The sequence below is a fragment of the Triticum aestivum genome, chromosome 3B (genome assembly GCF_018294505.1).
Source record: "Triticum aestivum cultivar Chinese Spring chromosome 3B, IWGSC CS RefSeq v2.1, whole genome shotgun sequence".
In the NCBI taxonomy this organism is placed as follows: Eukaryota; Viridiplantae; Streptophyta; class Magnoliopsida; order Poales; family Poaceae; genus Triticum; species Triticum aestivum.
In genome coordinates this window covers 727,441,189-727,465,865 of record NC_057801.1, presented here as the reverse complement: position 1 = coordinate 727,465,865, position 24,677 = coordinate 727,441,189, and the positions used below count along the sequence as shown (strand labels likewise).

The 24,677-nt window shown below is 45.9% G+C and overlaps 2 protein-coding genes and 1 pseudogene across 2 annotated transcripts; 2 read left to right on the top strand and 1 right to left on the bottom strand.

Moving 5' to 3' along the window:
- Positions 1-7,545: 7,545 nt before the first annotated feature.
- LOC123072034 (putative disease resistance protein RGA3) lies at positions 7,546-12,699 on the top strand. The gene is made up of 2 exons (XM_044495594.1): positions 7,546-11,154; positions 12,057-12,699. Exon 1 carries the CDS (start codon positions 7,722-7,724, stop codon positions 11,124-11,126), a length of 3,405 nt encoding a protein of 1,134 aa, XP_044351529.1. The 5' UTR covers positions 7,546-7,721; the 3' UTR covers positions 11,127-11,154; positions 12,057-12,699.
- Positions 12,700-12,895: 196 nt separating this feature from the next.
- On the top strand, positions 12,896-17,193 carry LOC123072035 (exocyst complex component EXO70A1). Its single transcript, XM_044495595.1, has 5 exons — positions 12,896-13,799; positions 13,943-14,061; positions 14,167-14,273; positions 14,385-14,486; positions 15,487-17,193. The coding sequence occupies exons 1-5, from the start codon at positions 13,640-13,642 to the stop codon at positions 16,952-16,954; spliced, it is 1,956 nt and encodes a 651-aa protein (XP_044351530.1). The 5' UTR covers positions 12,896-13,639; the 3' UTR covers positions 16,955-17,193.
- Positions 17,194-17,923: 730 nt separating this feature from the next.
- LOC123067766 (benzyl alcohol O-benzoyltransferase-like) lies at positions 17,924-22,867 on the bottom strand (annotated as a pseudogene).
- Positions 22,868-24,677: the final 1,810 nt, after the last annotated feature.

Sequence of the window (24,677 nt, the reverse complement as noted above, 5' to 3'; positions counted from 1 at the left end):
CAAGGTTGACATGGGCTCCTAGGTTTCATCCCTTCCTAGATCAGTCACATTGGCCTGAGTATCATGGGCCACACATCGTCCCCGACCCCGAACTCATGGTGCCTACAAAGGGAAGAAGAAGAAAGAAGAGGTTTAGGGGTGACATGGATGACCTAGTTGGATACACCGGAATGAAACAATTTGGTAGTGGCCATTTCATGGAGGCACCGGACATCAACAGTTGTGGTAAATGTGACGAGCCGGGACACAATGTTAGAAAATGCACCAAAAAGGCACGGACCGATGCCAACACTCCGGATCCTAGTCAAAGTGGTGCCCGAAGAGGAGGTACCGGTGGCACACGAGGCGGTAGGGGTGGTAGTGGATGAGGAGACAGTATGAGAGGGCGTGGGGGACGGACGAGTCTTGGCGGTAGTGGACGGGGAGACAGTATGAGAGGGCGTGGGGGACGGTCGGGTACCGGTGGTCGTGCTCCAAGGACGAGAAGGGTTGATAGAGGAAGGCCTATTGACATCTTGCTTAACCCAGATGGTTGAAATAAGGTGAATGGTATTTGTTATTTGAACTTGTTTATTTGTTTTTTGCATACATACATGTTATTTTGCTTTACTAACTACCAAATTTGTCTTTATAGGCATGGCTTCTTCCGGTTCCGTGACGAGGCCACCGTGTGCTAACCGCGAGGATATGCCGGACAAGTGGACAGACGCCGAGTTGGATAAGGTGAAGGACAAAGATATGAGAACTCCGTCATGTTGGTGTGGAGATGTTTGCAAAGTTAAGGTATCCACCAATCGCAAGAAATCATGGACGAAAGGAAGAAGATATTTTGTTTGTCCCAACTATGCGTACGATCGTCCTTGTCCAGCTCACGCCTATGATGTACCGCCGGTAAGTTGTTCAAGTTCAAACATGTCGCCAACCTTTGAATCTATCTTACTAATGACACCACATTTCTTCTTTATTCGTACCTAGTCACCGCCTCCACTTTGTAAGTACTTCACATGGATAGATCAAGATGTGCTAGAAGATGTTAAGAAAGATTAACATCAAGATTGTCTAAGGAGGCAGCGGTTGTTTGAAGAAGCATTTCAAAGAGGCTTGGATGAAGAGCGTCGTGAAAAGGAGAGGATGGAGCGCAAGAAGCGTGAAGAGGAGAGGGCACGCAAGGAGAAGATTGCTCGTCAAGAGGAGAGAGCAAGAAAGCTTGCAAGGGCTCGTGAAGCCCAAGAGGACGATGAGGCACGCGACAAAAAAGGAAAATGTCCTCGTGTGACCCAATAAGGCCTTCGTTTCGAAAAACTAGTCATGAACTATGCCTTCGATTCGAGAAACATGTGATGAACTATGTCTTTGATATGTGATACCTATCATGAACTATGTACTTTATTTGTGAAACCTGTCATTAACTACGTCTTTGATTTGATGAAACTATGTCATGAACTATGTTTGTTTTGCTGTTGCTGTGACTTGATTTGTGTTGAAGTGATGAAGAAGAAAAACAGAGCAAACTCTGCTCTGCTTTGCACCCTACCGCCAGACCACATGGCGGTAGGAAATGAAACCTTACCGCCGGAGGATATGGCGGTAGGCTGGCGAAATGTTCTATGACCGAAACGGTCCCCTGTTCCTCGGTAGGGTTGGCCACCCTACCGCCGGAGCCGATGGCGGTAGGGGTGGCCACCCAAACGCCTACTGTGTTGCCTCTTCTATGGCCAAATCAAGCATTTTGGGGGCGGTAGGGTTGGGAACCCTACCGTCGGGGCCCATGGCGGTAGGGGTGGCCACCCGAACGCCTGTTGTGCTGCCTCTTCTGTAGCCAAATTGGGCATTTTGGGGGCGGTAGGGTTGGGCACCCTACCGCCGGGGCCCATGGCGGTAGGATTGGCCACCCGAACGCCTACTGTGCTGCCTCTTCTGTAGCCAAATCGGGCATTTTGGGGGCGGTAGGGTTGGTCACCCTACTGTCGGGGACCATGGCGGTAGGGGTTCTGTTCCTTTTCCCTCTTCCTATCTTTTTTAGCCCTTTGCCTTTGCATTTCTTACAAATTTCTGTGAACTAAGCATACAAAATGACATGCAAAAATGATGGAGTAGCGAAGACATACATAACTGAGCATAGTTCATTACATCCACAAATGACACTAGTTCAACTGACTTAAAACATCTAGCGATTCGAATGACATAAGTTCAAACTACAAAGCTCAAACGCGAGCATACATTTTCTACTTCGGAAAGAAAGATCTAAAACGCATAAGACGTTCAATTTGTGCGTCACGATCAGGATTAGGCTTCAGTTGATAATCCGATGATCCCGCCCAATTCTCCAACACCCCTTTCGTTTCGCCGAACCATGCCCATCGAGCACGGCGTTCCGGAATCTCTGACTTGCCTTGTCTGATTGCCCATCCAATGACCTGTCCGGGTTTTCTCAAGTCCAGCTCGCGGTATTCTTCTATGTTCACAGAGAAAAAGATCTCCGTTGCAACAGAATGTCTGCAAGCATATTCCTTCTCATACAGCTCATCAAGTATCTTCTGTTTTTCTTTCACAAGCCTGCGGAAAACTTTTCTCTCCTTAAGATCAGAAGGTTCCTCCATGAATGGATACTTGTTGAAATCCATCATGGCAGCAATCTCCTCATCATTGCTCTTGAACCATGCTTCAAGCTCCCTTTTGATAGCAAGTTGTCGCTCTGGTACAATCTTCTCAGACGCTGCCGCCAAACTCTTAGATGCAATGCCACAACACTTCTCATATACTTTCTTAAACTGCTCCGGGGTCATGTTTTCTATGCTACATGAAATGGAACAAACCATAACTCAAATCAAATGATACAATACAAACACAAAGCAGAACTTATTTATAATGACCTAGGTTACATAATGTTCTCACTGGTTCAAATGACATAGGTTGCATAAATGATAAGGGTACATGCCATTACAATCCAAATGACACTACAACATCATTTGTTTCAACCCCCTCTACTACTCCATCAACAAGACATCTTTGTCGTACGGCCCGGGGTTGCAACAAATGACATCATTTCTTTCACGGACCCAAGCCCAACGAGCTGCCCGACTAAGTATCGCCGACGATGGTTGCCTAACTAGCCAATCAATGATCTGGCCAGGGTTGTTAAAGTCCATCTCATTCACTTCATCCCTTGTTCCACACAATGCAATTTGCCTTGCAAGAGTGCGTCTATGATTTTTCTCTTCATTCTTGAGGTTGCTTATGTTTTTCTCTTTAGCTTCGTATAACTTAACTTGGCATCGTCGCACTTCGACACATAACACTTTGAAAAATCTCTACAAGCCACATTCAATGCATCAACGGCTTTGACCCACAAGTCCATATTTTCCTCAATGACTGCACGTTCACGCTTCGCCGCCGCCTCCGCGGAAGTCTCAACAAAAATGATCGATCCCATCCTACAAGTCGAGGTATTACTATAACAGTCATCCAAGGTAAAAATCCTAACCGTGTCTCGACAAAAACTTGAACCCTAGGAGTAGATCGAGCTATAATTCATACTCTAACAAAACCCTAATTAAACTATAACTATAACATTCGTCATATAGGCATTTACTTAAGCATAACCATAAACCCAACCTTAACCCTAATAAAACCCTAAATGATATTTCTTACTACCCAAACAATGCTACTGACACAATACATTGTCAAAGCACAAACATTACCCTAAATGCATCATATACAATGATTTCACCACAACAAAACCATGAACTAGTGATTCCAACAAATGAGCAAAATGCATGATTTGAACCAACCAAATGAAGGGGGGATGGGGGAGGTACCTTGGGTGATGCAAATGAGCTCGATCCACCGGCCAAATCTCAAGCAATGGAGGGGAATCTAGTGGGTGATTTGGTGTGGGGGGAGAGGGGGAGAGAGCTTTAGCTCGAAAAAAGAGTGGGGTGAATGAGTGGGTGGGGGAGCAGCACAACCCCCTCCTTCACAACCTTATCCAGAAACCTACCGTCAGCCATCTCGGCGGTAGGTTGAAACAGCCTACCGCCGTAGGGTGTGGCGGTAGGTCCCTTTGCCACGTGTACACGGCCGTTAACGGCCAAACGGCGTCAGAAAACCTACCGCCACGAGGAGCGGCGGTAGCATGCACACATCTACCGTCACGGGGCCCGGCGGTAGCAAAAGGGTCAAATGTCGAAATAATTTTAAACCGGGGTTAGATCCCGATTTTAGACGTGAAAAGGGTCAAAACACGAAATTTTGCCGCGTGACGTGAGGCGACGCACCTTGGATCCCCACCGTACCCGCGGGGCAGCGGCCATTGGTCACGCACGCGCGCACGTACGCTGCTGCACTGGCGACGGCGCAGCGTGAGCGCAATGTGCCGGCCGATGCGGGGACAGCGGCAGGTCCGCGCCTCCCCACGCCGGCCACGCCCCGTGCCCCGCACTGTCAGCGGTTCGGTGGCTCCGCCCAGCTTCAGCGATCGACGCTCGAAAGAGATCTGGATTTGATGGATCCTGACGCGCGGCTACGGGAGCTCTGATGATCGGTCTGCGGCGGCAGGCGGCAGCGGCAGCTCCTCTGTGGTTCGGCGAGGGTGACGAGAGAGCGCGCGTGCACTGCAGGTCTGCAGCGCGCTCAGAGTGCTGTGCGCGTGCAGTGGCGCGCTGTAGCGTGCGTGTACGCCGTGGTGTATGGAATATGGAACCATGCCTGTTGGTTGAGTGGGTTATAGTACGTGGATCGGTGGATGGGTGTCTATATTTTGTTGTTCGTGAATTTGCATGGTTGTTCGTGTGGGCACTGAACACTGGGCAGCATTGCTCGGTCCTGTTCAGCTGCATCTAAGCCGTCTTGTTTGCCGGCCGAAGATAGGGCAAGTATATCGTGGTATAGTACATCAAATGTCACGGACAGGTCCAAATGTATCTGGGGAAGTGTATGGATTAGGGAAGTCGACCATCTCCTAATCATAGTCATCAAACTCGGACAGTGGGTTAGTCGCTGACAGTGGGCCAGGCGGATCAAGTCAAAAAATAACAGGGGTTGCGGGGAGACGGGCCCAACTAACAATTGGGCCAGCCGAATCCTTCGGACCACCCAAATCTCTCCAAATTTAGTGCCAGTTTGAGGGATTTTGGATGTCAGAAGTCAGAACTGCTCCACGGAAATTTATTGCCCTCTGTTGGATGACCAAAAGTGTCCAGAGCACACGGTTCAAACATTTTGGATATGATTTGGTGAACTGCGTTAGAGTTGCCCTTAGAGCTCCGAATCACATAATGATTTTATACATGGTGTGTCATTTTAGATTTTTCTAGGGAAGATGTCCTTTTCAGTTTTGTGAAAGAGGATTTTCACGGTGTAGTTTTGTGGTACTCTTGGGAACTGGATTTTTTTTAAAGACCTTGGGATCTTGTTTTATGTCTATTTTTTAATGCTTTTCTTCCTTATTTTGGTCTTGTTTATATTTTTGTTGCTTTCTTTCATTTTCATTTTATGTTTGTTAACTTTATTTTTTATTTTTCCATCTGTTCTCTTTTCTTCTTCCTTTTTGCACTTTTTTTTAATTCTTGGTGGTAAAGAACATGAATATTTTTTACGTGATACATGCACATTTATTTTTGAATATGTGACATTTTTGGCTTTTTAAAAGTGCATGAACACTTTTTTTCACATACAAAACATTCTTTTGATCAACATGGACATATTTATTTTCAAAAAATGAACATCGCATTGGCAAATAACGATTGTTCTATTTTACAAATACAGAAATAACTTTTAAACTGGGTACATAAATCATTTTAAAAATACATGAATACTTCTTTAAAATACACTGGTATTTTTTCATATATCCGATTCTTCTACTTTCCGAAACCTTTGAATATTTTCATTTTATAAAACTTGCAACATTAAGTTAGTGCAAAGTATATATTGATATGAGAAAAGCTGTACCTATATATGCCCATTTAATTTTGTTGCAGGCGAGCTGGAAGCAATGTTTTAAATAGCTGGCTATAGCTCCGCTATAGCTCGGTTATAGCCTTTTCAGCAGGGTGCCGCTAAATGGTCGCCTTCACAAATAACCCGCTATATCCCGCTATAGCCCGTTATAACTCCGCTATAGCTATTTTTGGAGGTCCGTCGCTATTTTCCATAGCCCGCTATTTAAAACATTGGCTAGAAGTCAGAGCTCGCAATAACTGAGCTATAGGGGTGCTCCTCATACCTGGACTCTGCCTGGTGACTGCAGTCGCATTAGGATAGTAGATGATGAACCTGCTTAAGTTTCAGTTTGTATTCACTGCTCGTTCGATGCTCCATATAGGCTTTGAAGTTGCAAGTTTCGGACAGAACAATTCACCGAAAACAAAAGTTTCGGACAGAACAGAGAGGCAAAATCGCTAATTGAGGAGTACTCATTACAAAGATTACTCTCACCTTCTCAGGTTTTGACAAGTGGAGCGCTGCATGTGCATCACTTGTCGCAATTTGAGAGTTTTTTTTCTTTTTTCGTAGATCCGTTTATTTAAAATATTTTATCTCTTAAACCCTGCGTCCGAGTCTCGAATTGTTTTCACCGTTGGATTCCTTGCATCGAGATCTTCAAAACTAGATCCCATATTGATAGGTTTTGACAAAAATTTTGCCATTGAAGAAACCGGACGAAAAAACCGTCCGGAATCACGAGTTTTTTCACTTTCCGAAAGAGGCACACCCATGCCTCTCGTGAAAGGAAATACAACAGAAAATGTGTTTTTTTTTCTGTTTCTCAGAGGCACGGCCATGCCTTTCACGAAAGCACAACCGTACCTCTTGCGGAAGAAAAAAACATAAAACACATTTTTTTTCGTTTCCAAGAGGCATGACTGTGACTCTTGCGAAAGCACAACCACTGCCTCTCGCGGAAGAAAAAAAATAGAAAACATGTTTTTTTTTTTCGAGAGGCACGGTTGTGCCTCTCGCGGAAGAAAAAAAATAAAAAATACATTTTTTTTTGGTTTCCGAGAGGCACGGCCGTGACTCTAGCGAAAGCAAAACTGTGCCTCTCACGAAAGCAAATCGTGACTCGTGAAAGAAAAAAAGAAAACACATTTTTTCGCACATTTTTTTAATTTCTTTTTATCCAAAAGCTAAGGAAGACAAGTGAAAAACCAAAACGTCGAAAAAACCCAGAAAAAACCGTTTAAAAAGCCGAAAACGCCTGCGGGAAAATAAAAAAAAATCCAGAGGGAGTGCCAAGACCGCCACACGTGGCAGGCGGCTGGGAGCGCGCTAGGTTGCACTGATCGTTGTGTGGCTCCCAAAGGAGCGCTTGTCAACTAGTTGATCCTGTGAGCACAAATGAAGTTACACCAAAGCTGGGCCACCAGTTCTTTCTAGCTAAACAATGGGCTGCAAGTGAAGTGATGAACTCAGTACATACAAACGGCCCGGTACACACACAATAGGCCAGGCCAGAGGTAAATTGGCCGTAGGAGACCCGGCCCAACGAAATTCCCGATGTGAACCTCTCTTGTCCTATCGTGACGAACGAGAAAGGAGACGAGAAGCAGCCAAACTTCGTCCAAGTTTCGATTTTGTTCGAAGTTTCCAAGGCCGCGCGGCCTCGCCGTTCCCCCCCGGACCCCCTACATCACCATGGACGCGGCGGTGCCTCGGCCCCTCCCACCGCGCCACTCTCATCTTCGGGACCACCAGCAAGCACAGCCGCCTCGACCCCTGACATGGTTCCATCGACCGCGACCGCCGCGGCCGGCGCGGCGGCGGGGTGGCTGGTGTCGCCGCTGCTGCAGTGCCTGGGCGACCGGGCCAGGTCGTTCGCCGACGACCTCGCTCGCTACCTCCCGGGGGGATCCGGGGACGCGCCCGCCGACCTCGCGCGCCTCTCTGGCGAGCTCCTCCGCCTCCAGATGAACGCCGCCGACGTCGAGCGCGCTCGGCGCCGGCCCTCCGACCCCGCCCTCGTCGCCTGGCTCCACCGCCTTAGGGACGCGGCCCACGACGCCGACGACCTCCTCGACGACATCCACTACGGCCGCCTCGCCGACTCCCTCGCCGCCCCACGCCATAAGCTCCGCCGCATCCTCGACTTCTCCCTCTCCCTCTGCCGCCGCCTATTCCGCTCCGACGAGCCCCTCAGTCGGCTCCCCTCCGTCCTAGAGAATCTCGTCGCCGCCTCCGCGGCGTACGCTGAGATCGCCCACCTCGTCAAGCTGGACGCGGCCGCCTCTCCGCGGCTTGGTTACGAACCAGCCGTGAACTTTAGCTCTGCCGTCCCGGTCGACGACACTCTCTTTGGCCGGGGCCGCGAGCTCGCCGAACTGATGGAAAGGTTAGTGGGGTGTAGTGACCCTGGCCCTGCTCAACTCGGGAACCAGGGTGTCCCGGTTGTTGCCATTGTTGGCGATGGTGGCATTGGCAAGACGACGCTGGCGCAGATGGCCTTCAATCATGTGAACATCCAGGTTCACTTCGATCTCCAGATGTGGGTGCGCGTCTCGAGCTGTATGAATCTAATGCAGCTTACTAGGGAGATACTGCAGGCGGCTACAAAGGGGAAGGAGTCGAAGGACTATCCTGGGTTAGTCAATTTTGATTCTCTGCAAGGCTTGCTGCGTTCTGCTGTTGAAGGGAAGAGGTTCTTGCTCATCCTTGATGATGTTTGGGATGATAGTGGAAGGAAGATTTGGCAGAACGTGGACCAGTGGAAGGAGCTACTATCACCTCTGAAGAATGGTCAGCAAGATAGCAGAATAGTTGTGACTACACGCATGAAGATGGTGGCTGACATGCTAGGTGTAAGGATCCCAATGATGCTGGCTGGATTGTGTACTGAAGAGCATTGGTTGTTGCTCAAGAAGCACGCATTGGGTTGTGAGAAAAGTTGTGAATATCTGCAGTTGGAGGAGATTGGGAGAAAGATTGCTTTGAAGCTAGGAGGATCCCCTCTCGCAGCTAAAGTTATTGGCGGGATGCTTAATGGTGATCGAACGGCAAGGTATTGGAACAGTATCTTGGAGACAGATATTCACAGTGACGTTGTCACCACACTTTTGTCTAGCTATTACCATCTGCCACCACACCTGCAGTGTTGCTTTGCATATTGCAGTATATTTCCGAAGAATTGGAAGTTTGAGCCTAAGAAGCTTGTTAGGATGTGGATATCACAAGGTTTCATTCAGATGGAAAATGGCAGAAGCATGGAGGATTGTGGTAAAGAGTATTTCAAACAACTTTTGTCAAGGTCATTCTTTCAGATGGTCAAGCAAGGAAACAAAAGGCTCTATCTCATGCATGACTTGATTCATGACTTGGCACAAATGGTTTCTGATGGTGATTGTGGGAGGGTCGAAGGTGACATGTCCAAAAACATACTGCCAACCATCAGACACTTGTCAGTTTCAAGTAACTGTTTAGGAAAGATAAAAGACCAATATGATCTGAAGAGATTAAGGACACTGATTGTGTTTAGAGATCCTTTGATGCCCCCGAGTCCTATCCCAGATGGTTTTCTCGCTGAGATAAAGAATGTGCGCACGTTGGATTTTACCGGATGTGATATATCCAAGTTACCTGAAGCAATTGACGTACTAACTCATCTACGCTACATAGCACTTCCTGATACTATCAAGACCATACCTGAATCTGTGAGCAGATTACTGCATCTTCAGACTCTTGATATTCCGAAGAAGTGCCAGCTTGATGGATTTCCTGAGGGTATGCACCAGTTGACCAGCTTGCGATATCTTGGCATCGAATCAAAATACATCTCAACAATAAGAGGTATTGGTAGTCTGGTTAACCTTCAAGGTTCTGTTGAGTTCCATGTTAAAAAGGAAAAGGGTCGAACCTTAGAAGAGTTGAAGGATATGAAGGATCTTCATGGGCTTCTTAGCATCAAGAATCTGGAAAATGTTCAATGCAAAGAGGAAGCTTGTGAAGCTCAATTGGCGAATAAGCAACATGTGAACATTTTAAAATTTGAATGGAGTGTTGCCAATTTAGATTTTGGTCCCAACATAGATGCTGAAGTATTGAACTGCTTACAACCTCATCCCAATCTGGAAGAACTTCACATTGCAAGGTACAAAGGGGCATCATCGCCGAGGTGGTTGCAGCTGAAAATGTTGTCCCACCTGAAATGCCTGTATCTAGCTAATTGCAGAAGGTGGAAGTGGCTTCCTCCTCTGGGGCAGCTTCCATCTCTGAGGGTGTTGCACCTGAAGGAAATGAATTCTGTTGCTGAAATTGGCCCTTCGTTCTATGGTGGCTTGATGGCATTTCAATCTCTAAAGGATCTTGAATTTGATGACATGCCGAATTTAGTTCGCTGGACAGGAGAAACTGGTAGCTCATTTCTCCCTTCCCTGCAAAAGTTGAAGATTTCAAACTGTCCAAAGTTGGATGAAGTGCCCTTGCTTCCTTGTACAATAAAAAGAGTGACGGTAGAACGAAGTAAAGTTTCACATCTCAAGTTGTCCCCTCATTGTTCATCTAGATCAAGCAAATTCATGTTGGAAATTTCTTCCACGAGTATTCTGAGTGAAGGGTTCTTATTACATCAGCAACACCTTGAAGCTACCGAGGTTCTAAACATTAGGGGTTGTTGGGGATCAGTGGCTGCCGAAAAATTTAAGTTCCTAACATCACTAAGAAAACTACGGTTGTGGCAGTGCGACATGGATGATGCAAATCTTAATTTGTGTTTGCAACACTTAACTGTTCTCGCTTCCTTAGAGATAATTGACTGCAAGAATATCAAATCATTTGCCTTGCCAGTTGGTTCAAGGTATTTTACAACACTTCAACACTTGTGCTTTGAGAATTGCCTGAACCTTTCCTCCTTGGCTACCTTGGAAAGCTCCATTTTCCTGAAAAGTTTGATCATTGAGAGGTGTCCAATGGTCACAGCAGTGTCCCTACCTTCTGAGATGGAGAGAATGACATCTCTTAATAAACTGAGTATATCACACTGCCCAGGGTTTCAGTCATTGCCGAGCAGTATCCCACCATCCCTGGAATTCCTTCATTTGGTTGAGTGCGACTCGAGGTTGACTGAAGGGTTACTTGAGAGGCAAGGTCCAGAGTGGGAGAAGATTGCCTTTATCTCCCAAATCACAGTATATTGATTGTATGGCTTGTGCTAGTTGTTGCACGGTATGTTCTCTTACAATACAATGATGTATTGCTTGATCTTTTTGCAGTGTTTTATGATTTTAGTCTTTAAAACTAGTCATGAACATATTTATTCTATATGCTAGAGTTAACCAATCAGAGGTCCTTGAGGATCACTCTGATAACCCTTGATATCTTTATGGTTAGGAGCTTTAAATGGTGGCCACTGTAAAAAATAAATATATTTAGTGTTCCACACACTAGCGTATCAACCTGTGTTTACTTTGAATCTTTACTGTCTAGTGCACATCTTTCTTATTCTATTCTTTTATTTTGCACTAATTTAGTTGTCGACTAGGATTACTGTCTTGGGGTAGTTTGCTTGTAATTAGGGTCCACTAGCTGGTGGGATTGTTGTTTTACCTCCGTGAGGATTTATTGTCTTGCAACAGATTAGTACATATTGACAGCAAGTCGCTGATGAAATTACTTAACTGGTAAGACTCAGGCAATAACAAGAGCTAGTAACTTCTGGCATCGCAGTGTTGTGCCTTCAACAAAAGCTAGGTAGCACCAATTAGAGTATGCCCCAGTTTATCCCTGTCTTTGGTCTTCGATAGCTGCTGTGTTAGTTTGATGACCAAAAACTAAGAAAAGTCACTGCTTCTGCAGAAGTCCCTCTTGGTTCCATTTTTCATTCAACTACATCCCATCTCTAGCTTCCATTACGTTGGTAGCAGAATAGTATGATACTAGCTGCATTGAGGGGGAAATTTGAATTTGTCATTTTTTTTATTCCATTTGGCAATGCAATTGGTTAAAATGTTACTTAAGTATTTCATACCTTGGTTCATGGTTTATCACCATCATCAATTTTTATTTTTAGGATTTGGATTCTGGACCATGGTGTTCCTCACAGTTCATCTTCTGTTCACCTCTGCTAGGTTTGTGTGTGGTTATGGAGCCAATATCTGGATTTCATACATGAAGCTAACACTCTACGTACACCTGAAAGCATACCTACAAATAGAATTGGAATGTCTTGATGAGATTCTTGGGAACTCCAAAGCTTTGTGAAGAAGCAACCACTATCTACTGGCCAATGCAAATGCGGTTGATCATTCGAAGGCATGGCCTACTTATGTACCGCAAGCTAAATCCGCTGGAACTTATGGAGTAGAAGCTCTTGTGGTCATAGTTTAAAAACCTAATTTGAATGCATTGCCTGCCAACATATGGAGTCTCCATCTGTCACTTCACTTACCCATGAAGTTGCTTTGCTTTGGCATTTCAGTTAATCTCTAAGATGTATGACTCTCGGAAGGTATAATCCCAGAAAGGTGAAGATCAAGTGTTAATGCAAGTGTTTCAAGAGAGAGCATACCACAGGTTTTGTGAGACACTAACTAGTTACTGCAATGTAAATGCTGCCATATCAACAGGATAAATGGATTATCGCTCCCTGTAAATTGTGTAGTTGTTTCCGATAGTAAACATCAACACCATTCATATAAATGTTTGAAATTGAAATAATGTGTATGTTCTACATAAATTGCTGGCATACTACAAGTTGTACTGAAATCCTTGTTTCCTCATTATCGTGTGCCATATTGTAGGAGTTGCCATTCTTTACTTGACATGAGACGTTTTTGTAATGTGGGCATCCTTCGCCAAAATATTTGTCCATTTCGGGACCATAAGGTGTGATTCAACTCCATTGGGGAGTGAAATAGGGGAATCACGGGGAAAGAATCAAGGGTATCTTTTTGTTTTGTGGGAAAGAATTAGGGGTATCTGGTTGCCATATAAATCAAGTTTGTACTTAATTGTACCTTTTCTGTTCCAAACTAGATGCCATTTTGGCTTTTCATGGTCAGTGCTAATTTTACTGTTAGTTTTATATGAATACGGTGTGTAAAGGAGTCGGGAAATATTATGAAACCTATGCACGACAAACCTAATGAGTACAATTTCAACATAACCAACTAAAATTGTGTTACTAATTATTACTTTTCAAAGATAGAGAAGTTTGACTGGACACCTAAAGCATCATCCATTTTGGAATGGAGCTAGTAGCAACTAAAAGTGTTTGTGAATACGCCGTTCTGTCTGTGTTAACAAGGATGATCATTGTACCCGACGTACAGAACTAGACAGATATGATGCATTGAGCATCAGAACTTTGGTTTTACCTCTCCTTATTGTCCTATTCGGATTCGGAAATTTCCTTGAAGCTGACAGAAACTTGCCCTACACTCCTTCATAGAATTATTCCTTCAAAATGAGAATATGCTGTCCAGATAAGCCATTGTGGTTTGGAGTTATTCTTTGTTTCCTAGTGACCTAAGAGAAACTTAACTCCATCTTTAAAACAATAATCTACCATCAACAGAAGGCATTGCGCATCTGCGCAGACAATAAACCACAGAACACAGACCATCTGGGGGATTCTAAGTACAGGTGGAGCTAACATGTGCATGAATGTTGTTAATTAATGCACTAAAGGAAATAAAGGACATCTGAGCTCATGGATCTGGCAACTGTACCTCGACCTGCAAGTGAGAAGGTACACCTGGCAGTGGGGGATGATGCTAAGCAGTGTTGGCTTGCTCTCCGATGGGCTTTGCACTTCATCCCACCACAGATGTTGTTAGTTCTTGTCCACATCCACAGGCCAAGTACCCCAAGTAAGAATTCTCTTTTTGTCTGCTTCTAGTTTGTCTGATGTTATGTAACCCCTTGATTCTAATGAATCACAAGTAGTCATGCTGCTTGGAGAAAATTTACAGATATTTTTCACCTCTTAACATTTTGTAGCTGTTTGTTTCAGCCGTATTGGGAGCTTCAGTGCCAGCAAGTAAGTTGACAGAAGATCATGTTAGAGAGCACAGGATAAGTGAGAGAAACATGATCGAGAAGAACTTAGAGGAATGCTTGCAGATGTATAAGGTGAATGCTGAAACTGAAATGATTAGTCCGCAGCTCTGTTCTTTTGTATACAATGCATATTTTTTAAGGAAGGAGTAGGACACTGATATTGTGCATTTCTTTTAGGTCAAAGCAGAGATACTCATAATTGACAAAGATGATGTGGTCGTTGGACTTGGGGAGGTAGTCAAAGACCAGAAGGTTACCACACTCGTTATGGGCGTTAAAAGAAGGTATATTACTACTTACATATGTTTCCTGGGTGTCGGTAGCAGCCTGGCGCAGTATTAAATATCGCCGCAACTTACTAATGCATTTCATGTGACCTCTGGGTTTTGATATAGAAAACATGGCTGGAAGAGCAAGACAGCAGATGCTTTGGAAAAACAGGCCGACTGCTTGTGCAATATTCTGTATCTTCATAAGGGAATTCTTGTTGCGAGCAGGTACTGGACAAATCCTTAATCAACCTTGCATGTTCTTTGGGAGGTTATATTTTAGACCATGCAGAGAAACTGCATGTCAATGCATTAAGATAGTAAACGAGTCTGAACAAACCAAGAATGGCCAAGCACCCAAAGGAACGATACGACTAAAGAAACAGAAACTGTACAATGCTGTACTGAAATAAAATAAAAACTGTACAAGGCTAAGCCAAAACTCGCAACAGACCTTTTGCTCCCACCATGTACCACAGCTTTGTATTCATCCTTGTCTCTGTCGATGAGCTGCTCTACCAACATGGGCTCATTGTTGAAAACCCTGTTGTTACAGTCCTTCCAGATGAACCAAGCTACCAAAATAGTTGTCGTGTCGAAGCCCCTCCTGCTCATTTTGGTGAAGGCCTGACATGCAATGCAGAAGACCAAGTCAGGTCAAAACACCGTGGTAGATCCGTAGATGTTACTGCCAGGTGGGAGGTTAGAACACAGTTGAACTGTTAGGCCTCTATGACAATCGACAAAACAAATTCACCTCCTTCCCTTTTGGTACCACTTCAAGCTTTAAAAAAATTACCTTGCCGGCATATATTCTGCTTATTAATAGAAAAAAAAATAAGTGCAGTTCCAGTAATCAACCACATAATGGTATTGTTCTTTTCTTGATATAAAAGGAGACACGAGCATTCATTTGAAGTCCATTGTTTTATCACGTGGCATATTTTTTTCCAGCATATCCCCATTTCTCGGTTGTAAGGGAACATGATTGACTGTACTTTTTTTCCTGCCAGAGTAAAAGATTGTATTACAGTTCCCTAATAAACATAAAATTTATTGTTACCCTGACATGACAATGTTGTTGGTCGCGAGATCTTATGGGTTTCACCTCTAGCCTGCCCCAACTTGTTTGGCACTAAAGGCTTTGTTGTTGTTGTTGACATGACAATGTTGCTAGCTTCTGTGATCTGTTCATCAGCATTTTTCTTACACTCTCGTTTATTTACAGGCATCAGCACACAGACAGGAAAATTGGCATTCCTTCTTTGGTAGGTTGCCACTTCTCAGGCAGTAATAGTAACACCACGAAATCCTCTTCTTTCTTCAACTCTCGAAGCACCACCGACACCTTTGACACGGAACATCTTGATGACCCTTCCCTAGTGATGAATTCAACCTATATATACAATGATTGTAGATTCAATGCTATAATTGGTCTCAAGTCATTTGACACTTTTAAGGAGCTAGTAAAGCAGCAAATTTTAGCTGAGCACTCAAGGGACTTGTACCAGGCATTCAACATCAAATACTGTGATATCTTCACTGGGTGCCAGTTAATTGGTGGCTTTGACTCACTCATTGGAGTAGATCCCCAACATTTAGGGGAGGAACATTGGAAATCCATCAAGAGCTGGCCTGCAGTGTTGGAGTATATTGTCAGTGTTCTCAAGACATTGCAGATGCAGCTCCTCATGCAGAATCATCGTGCATGCAATGGATTTACACATGATGACCTTTCAGAAGCAGTGAAAAAACCTATTAGGCGTCTGTTCACTGTTGCTTCAATTGTATCTGACCATGAGGTGCGGAAGTCACCAGAGAAGCTATTCTGTGTATTGAACATGTACACAGCACTCATAGATGCTGCCCCCACTCTCAGGAAAGTCTTCTCTACAAAATCCATCAGAGATGTTCTTCAAGAACTGGAGGACTCTGTAAGGGGAATACTTAAAGAACTTAAAGGCTTAATTCAGACATACAACTCACCAAAAGTAGTGCAGGATGGAGATATCCTGCCGATATGTGGGTACCTCATGAGATACATCATGCTCCTAGTGAAGCATAAAGGTTCACTTGATACGATTCTATCTCATGATTACACTGACAGTCTGTTGAAAGTTGAGGGAATGAGTTTGACAAGTGGTCTAGTATCTGGGCTCATTACTGATCTAGAATCAGTAATTGATAAACAGTCAAAGCAATGTGCTGCTTCTAAAGGACTCCAATTCATATTCTTGATGAACAACGTACATTTGATACTTCAAGAAGTCAAGCAATCAGATGTACAGCTGACTGTAAAAGCCAAGTGGTTTGAGAAACGCCGATCCTTGATCAAGGGGTACATAAAGAGTTACCTATCTGCATCATGGGGACCTGTTACGTCCACCTTGGAGGTTGCAAAAAGCATGTCTCCCAGTAAAAAGGCAAGGATAAACTTGCTCAACTTCTGGTACACGGCTCCGCCTCTGACTCCCTTGCAGAGTTTTGCTTCGTCTTTCAATGAAGCTTGCAGTAGCCAGATTTGCTTGAAGGTACCCAGTCCAGCTCTTCGAGATGAGCTTCGTGTAAAGATCCTTGAGTTTGTTAGTCGAGCGTACCATGAACACTTGGCAGGTCAGAGACAGTCTGCAGAACAAAATGCGAGGGAATTTGAGTCGGAGTGGAAAACCAAAATTAGTGATTTGTTTGAAGGATGAAGTAGCAGTTTAATTTTCTGTCTGTGAGCGGAAGTGGATGAAGACCACAGTGCAAGTAGAGGCTTTGTATATTGTACCTATGTTGCTGCCCCTTGTGTTTGCGCCTGTATAATTAAAGACATATGTTTGCTATGGAGGTACTATTTATATCTTTAACGTACATACTTAAGAACTTATATCTGTGTGACACGAATAAGGTTTCAGTCTTGGGACTTCGGGATGTCAAAATAGAAAATGCCGTCTCCCCTATATATTTTCTTCCATCCAATCATCCATTAGTAAATGCATCGAGGTATGGTATATTCATTCGTCCTTTACTTTGCTACTGTATTAATCACACAATGAACATAACTTTGCTGCCTCATGTGCTATGTTGGCTCTACTTGTACTTTCTTGCTTGGAGCTATTTCCTAGAGACATCCTCTCATGTTATCTTTATGGAATATATGTCATTCCCTCCTGAACAAGAATGTGACAGTGAAAACGATGGAGATGAACAAGCAGACAAGGCCAGCTACCAACACAAAGAAACGTTCTTCGTACTTTCTGAGTGGGGCATTCCAAGATCGAGACCAAGGATAGGGGAGCCGGTGCTTCTTCGAGAAGACAAACACAGGCAAGGTACTAGCTTCCTGGCAACACGTAACTCATTGTTTTTACAGCAACGGCATAGGTTTTACAGTCAACCCGATTCTTGCTAGGTATGTTGTCCTCTTCTATCAGCTTTTACTAAGAAAATTTGTACATGTTGATGCTATGAGATGCTAGAATTCGTTTTGCAACAAGACATGCCAATTGACCAACCAGTAATCTTGTGATATATAAATCTAGTGTCATCTCTTCCTTCTTTTAAGTATTGGTTGTGCGGTGCATCTGAAGACTCGAGGCAGATGATACCTGACCAAGTGAAACCAGAAATCCTGCCCTTCATTAGGACTTTCCACTTTGTCCTACTATGGCTGCACCATCCTAGAAGAAGCTTACCTCCACCAGTCTCTCCGCAGGTACAGAATCATTCCATCTGTAGAAGGAATCATCTGGGAGCATTAACTTCGAAAGAACTAGGAAGGACCAGGTGATGGTTATCATCCAAAATGATGCATGCGGCAACAGCTCCGTATCAATCGGGAAGCTCTTCTGCGTACCGAACATGTACAGTGCAATTTGCAGTGCCCCCGCTGCTCTCTCGCCGAACTGAGGGAACTGTCGCAGCACCGAGGGGTTCTGCAAAGGAAAAGGAATGCCGCAACGAACTCAAAGTCCAGGTTTGCCTGAGAAAGGTACCAAAGCATCGCCTCATTTCCATGATGTCTGGAGACCTCATGGAACACCTCAACGTGCTGGTAAGTGGTAACGCATACTGGGTGGTCACGCAATGCTGCTACGCCGCGGTGTAACCGCCCCCTTGCCGGTATGATAGATAGCCGACGTGAGGAAGAAGCAGAAGAGAAAACGAGAGAGGAGTGGAGGAGAATCCAGGGTTTCGTTCCTCGGTTCAGACTTGCTTTTTCAGTTACAATTTCAGGCTTATGTAGCCGAACACCTCTCCTGACTCACTGGTCATACGCACGCACACAAACAACTCACATACACCAGTGACTCTCGGTTGGCACCAGCGTACTGCTAAGTCACGCCATGGGCCGGCCAGGCTGATGATCTCTCTTGACCATGGCGGGGCATGGCTGCGCTCGCATCACACCAGGGGCTCGGGCTAATTGCTGGTCTGGATTCGGCGCTCGAGCAAAAGCTCGTATGCATCTGAACAATGTCATGGTGGAAGGATATCGAACAATCAGGCATGTAGATTCTAGAGCGCCTGATGGTAGGAGCTCATTGGGTCGCAAAGGGCATAGGCTTTTCCAAAAAAAAAAAGTATACAAAAGCAGGGGTAAACACCCAAACATGAATATCGGTTATTCATCAGAATTTTAAATAGCGGGGATTCCTACGCCTTCAAGCGGACTAGCTAACCAAACATGAATAACTGTTGTCTCCAATGAATTAAAAAAACTAACCAAACACTACTACGGAAGTCCGTTTCGAAAAAAAAAGCTCCTTCGGAACAGAGCTCCGAGCGACTCTGTTTGTCTCCATGTTCACTTCATGCTTTCCAGATGGAAGCTGATTGCTCCGTTCCTTGATCTCTTTAGTACCCGTTGCATACACCGGCTTCGGCGGGTCATGTAGAGTGTTGATGAATTTGATATCTGCCATTACAAAGTTTTTGGTTTTGAGAAATGCCATTATTATTCTCTAATTTTGAAATATGCCCCTGGAAAGTCCCAGTACTTGAAATATGCCAATGCGCATTGTTTCAGAACAACAACAACAACAACAATTGTTTTAGACCGTTGGTAGAAAATTAGGAGATAGAGAGACGAATACCGTGCAGTTGCATGAGCCGAGCCAATGCAGGACACCAAACGTCATGCCACAATGATCCCTTAATGCAAGAAACCTAGATGCGCAACCAAACAATGTGCAGATGATGATTCTTTTCCCTTGTTTTTCCTCAATCAGGCCCAACTGAGACATGTATGCAATGCAAGAACACGCCCTTTGTCAACTTGTGCATCAAATCATGTATCTCCTTTCAGATGTGGTCGAAAGTTTGCTAGTCCCACCTTTCGATCGTACCATACAGTGAAAGAAGCTTATGTTGCAACTCCCTAGCCGAATTAGCTGAGCTTGCTGCTTGCCACGCATCAAAGACCAAGTGTTTGTTTATTGTGTTTGTATTCACTTGATGCTTCATTATGTGTCAATAAAGGCACCCTTATTTATCAAAAAATTGCTTACATCAAAGGCTTTACGAAAAGCTAAACTCGAGGCTAGAGCCTCAGTCTGTCTTTTGTATTTGAGTTTTAACGTCACAAAGAACCGCAAGGGAACGTGCTTCACAAGTTCACGAAACTCCTCGATTGTCGCAATGTTGCCAGATTGTGATAGTTTCAACATAGGGCTCTAATTGCGTCTGGTCGAGCTTCCGGACTGGAGCTCGCTGATATACCATTGTTGGCGCTAACCCTATTGTTTGTTGGCTTCTTTGGAGTTTCACACCTCCTTGATCACGCTTGAAGCATCAATTTAATGGTGTGATGGTGCAGCTGGGTCGATAGCAAGAACATACGCCACCTGCCCGAACTAGGTAGCGATTCGCCTAGTTGGGACTGTTCACAAGCGAGCGCTCTATGCAATTCCTCGACAACTTGTTGCATAGACAAAAAAAAAGTAGGAAATACCATGACAACTATATATCGCCCGTCCCGATTCCTATTACATCGTGCCTTTGGCGTCCGTGAGTTTGGCCCGGCCTGGAAATCAGGTTCTCAGCACGTTCACTCGCTTTTGCCTAGTTGGGACAGTTCAGGAGCGAGTGATCTATGCGATTCCTCGACGACTTGTTGCACGGACAAAAAAAAGTAGGAAAGAAAACGACAACTATATATCGCCTATACCGATTCCTATTACATCGCGCCTCTGGCGTCCTTGCGTATGGCCCGTCTCGGAAATCAGGTTCCCAGCATGTTCACTCGCTTGCGTCACTGCTCGGGTCCGGTTTTTCTTCTTCTTTACTGTTTAACTGGCTGGACATGTCAAATTTTTACCGGTTTTTCTTTTTGTTTCTTTTTCTATGTTTTTATTTAGTGGTTCCATCGATTTTTACAGAGTTTTGTCAGTATTATGGTTTTCATTGGCTTTTAATTCTCTTTTCTTGTATTTTTGTAGACATTCTTCCTTCTTTTTTTGGTTTTTGGTGTCGGTTTTCAACAGGTTTTTTAATCCGTTTTTCACTGTTTGCATCTGCTTTCTTTGCTTTTCTTACACGTTTAACATTTTTTAAATACATGGTTAACATTTTTTGCAAATAAATGTTTTGATGCCTGTTTTTTTTCAGACAAATTGTACATTTTTTTATCCATCTAAAACATTTTTTGATATATGCTTAACAATCATATATATATGGTTAATTTTTTCAAATATATGTTTTGATGTTTATTTTTTTCCATACGCATTGTATATTTTTTGTATATACATCTAAATGATGTTTTGATATATTTTTAACATTTTTAAATATATAATTAAAACTGTTTCATATACATGTTTTAATATTCCTTTTCCAATATGTGTTAAATATTTCAAATACACGTTGAAGCATTTTTTATGACATGAAATATATTTTAAAACTGTGAGATTTATTTTATATTGTATATTTTTTATCAAATGTCAAAACATTTTCTTTGAAATGTGCGGACATTTTATGAAATGTAATATATATATTTTTGAATGGTACACACCATTTTGTTTGAATTATATGAGCATTTTGTAACAGTTTTTCTCCATAATTTTTTTAAGTTTTAAAAATATCACGTACATTTAAAAAAATGTGTGAACATTTTTTAGATGACACACACATTTATTTTGGGGTTGTCACGTAAAGCTCCGATAGAGCTCGGCCGTAGGCCTGCCACCTCGAGCTGGAACCTCTCCATGACGTTCTTGGGCAGGGAGATGGGCACCAGGGTGCCCTCCTCCCCCTTGCCATTCTTCGACCACAAGAAGTAGTTGGCGACGCCGGGGATCGGTCCTTCGCCTCCCTTGGCAGGGCCGCCGTACACGGCCTCCCCCCACCCGAAGTCCACGCTCTTGAACCCGGCGTGGCTCACGTCCAACATGATGTACATCCGCGACAGGCGAACAACGGCCGCCCCATGAGCACCATCAGGTCCGCCACCGACAACAGGTAGTCGTATGTCACTGCTGACTTGGCCTTCTTCACCAGCTCCAGCGTGTGCCCGAGGCCCCCGCCGCAGAGCTCCCCGGCGGTGGTCGCCGCGGTGGAGTACGCGAATGCGTTCCCGTAGAAGCCTTCCGGGAGAGGGGTGCCGGCATGGCCGCGAACGTTGATGATGAAAGACAGGCGCACCTCCTTGTCGGTTGTGTAGCCAAGCACGGCTGTGCTGCTGCGCCACATAGAGGCGGCCACGAGCTCGAACCGGGAGAAGTCGTCGCGCATGTGGGGTGGTGCCCACTGCCGCAGCCCCGAGATCTCTCGGAGCCCGAAGAAGAACGGGACGCACACCATGTCGTTGGGGCGCGTCGACGCCCTGGGGAGGGGCAGAGGGGGCGGCCGCCCCGGCCCCCCCAAAACCAGGGGCCCCGAGCCTATGGGCCTATGTCAAAGAAAGTGAAGGGCTGGGTGCTGGGCTTTCACGCAGACGCAAAGAGATTATTGAATCAGGAGAGGTTAAATAGTTTGGCAACATTATCCATCGACAAGAAATTATTGGATGAGATTGGCATCAACCCCATCAGAAGTCACTTTACTTCGAGGAATGTTAGAAGAAAATTTTAAGGTAATATTTATAAATTATTTGATACGCATACATAGGATTAATTCAAGTCTTATGGATAATAATTATTATATATATTCTCGCAAAAAAATAATAATTATTATATATATACATATGTATATTCATTTATTATTATGAAGTCTATATTAAGGGCCCAAGTTTAAGTTTCGCCCCGGGCCCGATGGGTCGACAGCATCCGGTCGGCCCCCCGCCGGCTCCCGGTGGTATTCGAGGTGCGGGTAGGATACGACGGCTGCCGGTGCTGCCGCGCCATGAAGATCTCCCTGCCCCATGTTGGCGTCAGCGTCGGCACGTCGGCGCCCCGCGCAAGCTCGCCGACGGCCTTCTGTAACTGCATGCAGCCCGGCGTCCCTCCGCGTCGTCGATGTCCTAGGGCCAAGGCTGCTGGGGGCCCACAAGTTGCAATTTGCAACCTCCGGAGTCCCTCCGCGTCGTCGATGTCTGACAGCGGCTTCACCTCCCGCGGCGTCGGCGCCGATGGCACCACCAGCACCAGCTCGCCTCGACGCACCGCGAATGCCGGCAGTGACACCGCCATGAACGAGCGCTACCAAATCCAAGACGTGAAGGAAAAAAAATGCAAGTTGTAGAAACGTACGCTATGGGGTGCATGCAGTGGAATGTACTCCCACCGTTCCTAAATATAAGTCTTTTTAAAGATTGCATTATGAACCACATACGAAACAAAATGAGTGAATCTACACTCTAAAATATGTTTATATACATCCGTATGTAGTTTGTAGTGCACTCTCTAAAAAGACTTATATATTTTTTGAAACGAGGCAAAAGACATGCCATTTTCATTGATTAAGAAGAAGAGAATTGCCCAAGAAGAGAATTACCCGGTTAATTGACGGAAAACCAGGCTAAAACCGATACAACCCAACCCATATAACATGGGCACCACCGGCCAACCTGGCCACCGACATCTAACACAGCTGCAAAGAAGAAAGACATCCGCCGAGGAGTCGCAAGCGTCATCGTTATCACCGGTTGCCCCGAACGGGCGACTCCGACTTCACCATAGAGCTCCATCATCGAAGCCGACCCGCAAACAGCCGCAGAAACCATGACGACACATGCCCACAGATGGCCACACACGCAAGCGATCGACATCTCCGACTTGATGACGAGCATCGCAAGGGAAATATGCAGGACTTGCGCCGATCATGCCCTCCGCAGACAACCACCGAGTGTCTGTCATCGTCACCACCTGGATCCGCTCCACCACAGCTCTGACTTCAAAGCAACCAAGCAACCTACGAAAGAGCACCTCGAACACGCCGGAAAGGACCGACTACCAAAGTCCATGCCGCGACCCGAGCTCCTCTCGACGTCATCATTGTTGCCAAAACAGAAACAAGCGCCCTGCCTCAGCAAACCACACGGCGAAGATACCGCCATCCACCGGTCTCTCGGTCGTAGCCGACTCCGAGACGATGCCCCCAAGGAGGAGAAAGACGCGAGGATGCCTCCATCGCCCGATCTAGTGGATCGGAGGTTTCCCCCTGGAGCCAAAGCCATGGGGAGGAGGAGCACACCTTCACAACGACGCTTTCAAGAAAGGCCGCGACACCCATGGGCGCCGCCGTCGTTGGCTCCGATGAAGACCAGAACAAGAATTTCTCCTGGACATGTACCGACCACCTACCGCCATCGACCGCCGCCCACGATCCACCATACCTGCCGAGGCCGACCTCACTCTGGACGCGGGATCCCATGATCCACCGTGCCAGGCACGCACCACCCCCTGGCCGTAGCCGCCGTCCACCACCGCAGCACCACCGCGACCACCACCACCACAACAACCGACGCATCACAAGGACTAGCAGCTAGATCAGGGAACCACCAATGGCCAGATTCGGATCGGAGCCGCTCCAGCGAAGCAGCAGAGCAGACGAGCAATCCCTCCACCGCAGCACACCTCGAGCTTCGGACACGCTCGCCGGCCGCGCCCCGGCAGTCACCGCGCCCGCCGCTGCTCCCGACCTTCAATCTGCACCCCGCATGCACATCCAGAGCCGAGAGCCGCCTCGCACACGCGCACCGTCCACGCCCAGGTCACGGTCGATGCTCGGACCGAGGCCGCCGCCCCAGCGCCCCACCCCCTGCCCGCAGCCGCCGCCAAGCGCCGAACGCCAGCTGGAATCCGCCGCCCGTCGCCGTGGGCTTCCCCCCGCGAGCGGCCGGAGCCGGCGGGAAGAAGTGGCCCTGCCGCCGCCAGATCCGCGCAGGCTTCGCCCGGCGGGGTCCACCGGTGACGGCGAGGGGAGAGGGGTGCGGAGGGGGCGCGATGGCCGGAGGCAGAGCCGCCGCCCGTGTCGCCCCGGGGAGGGGGCGACGCGAGG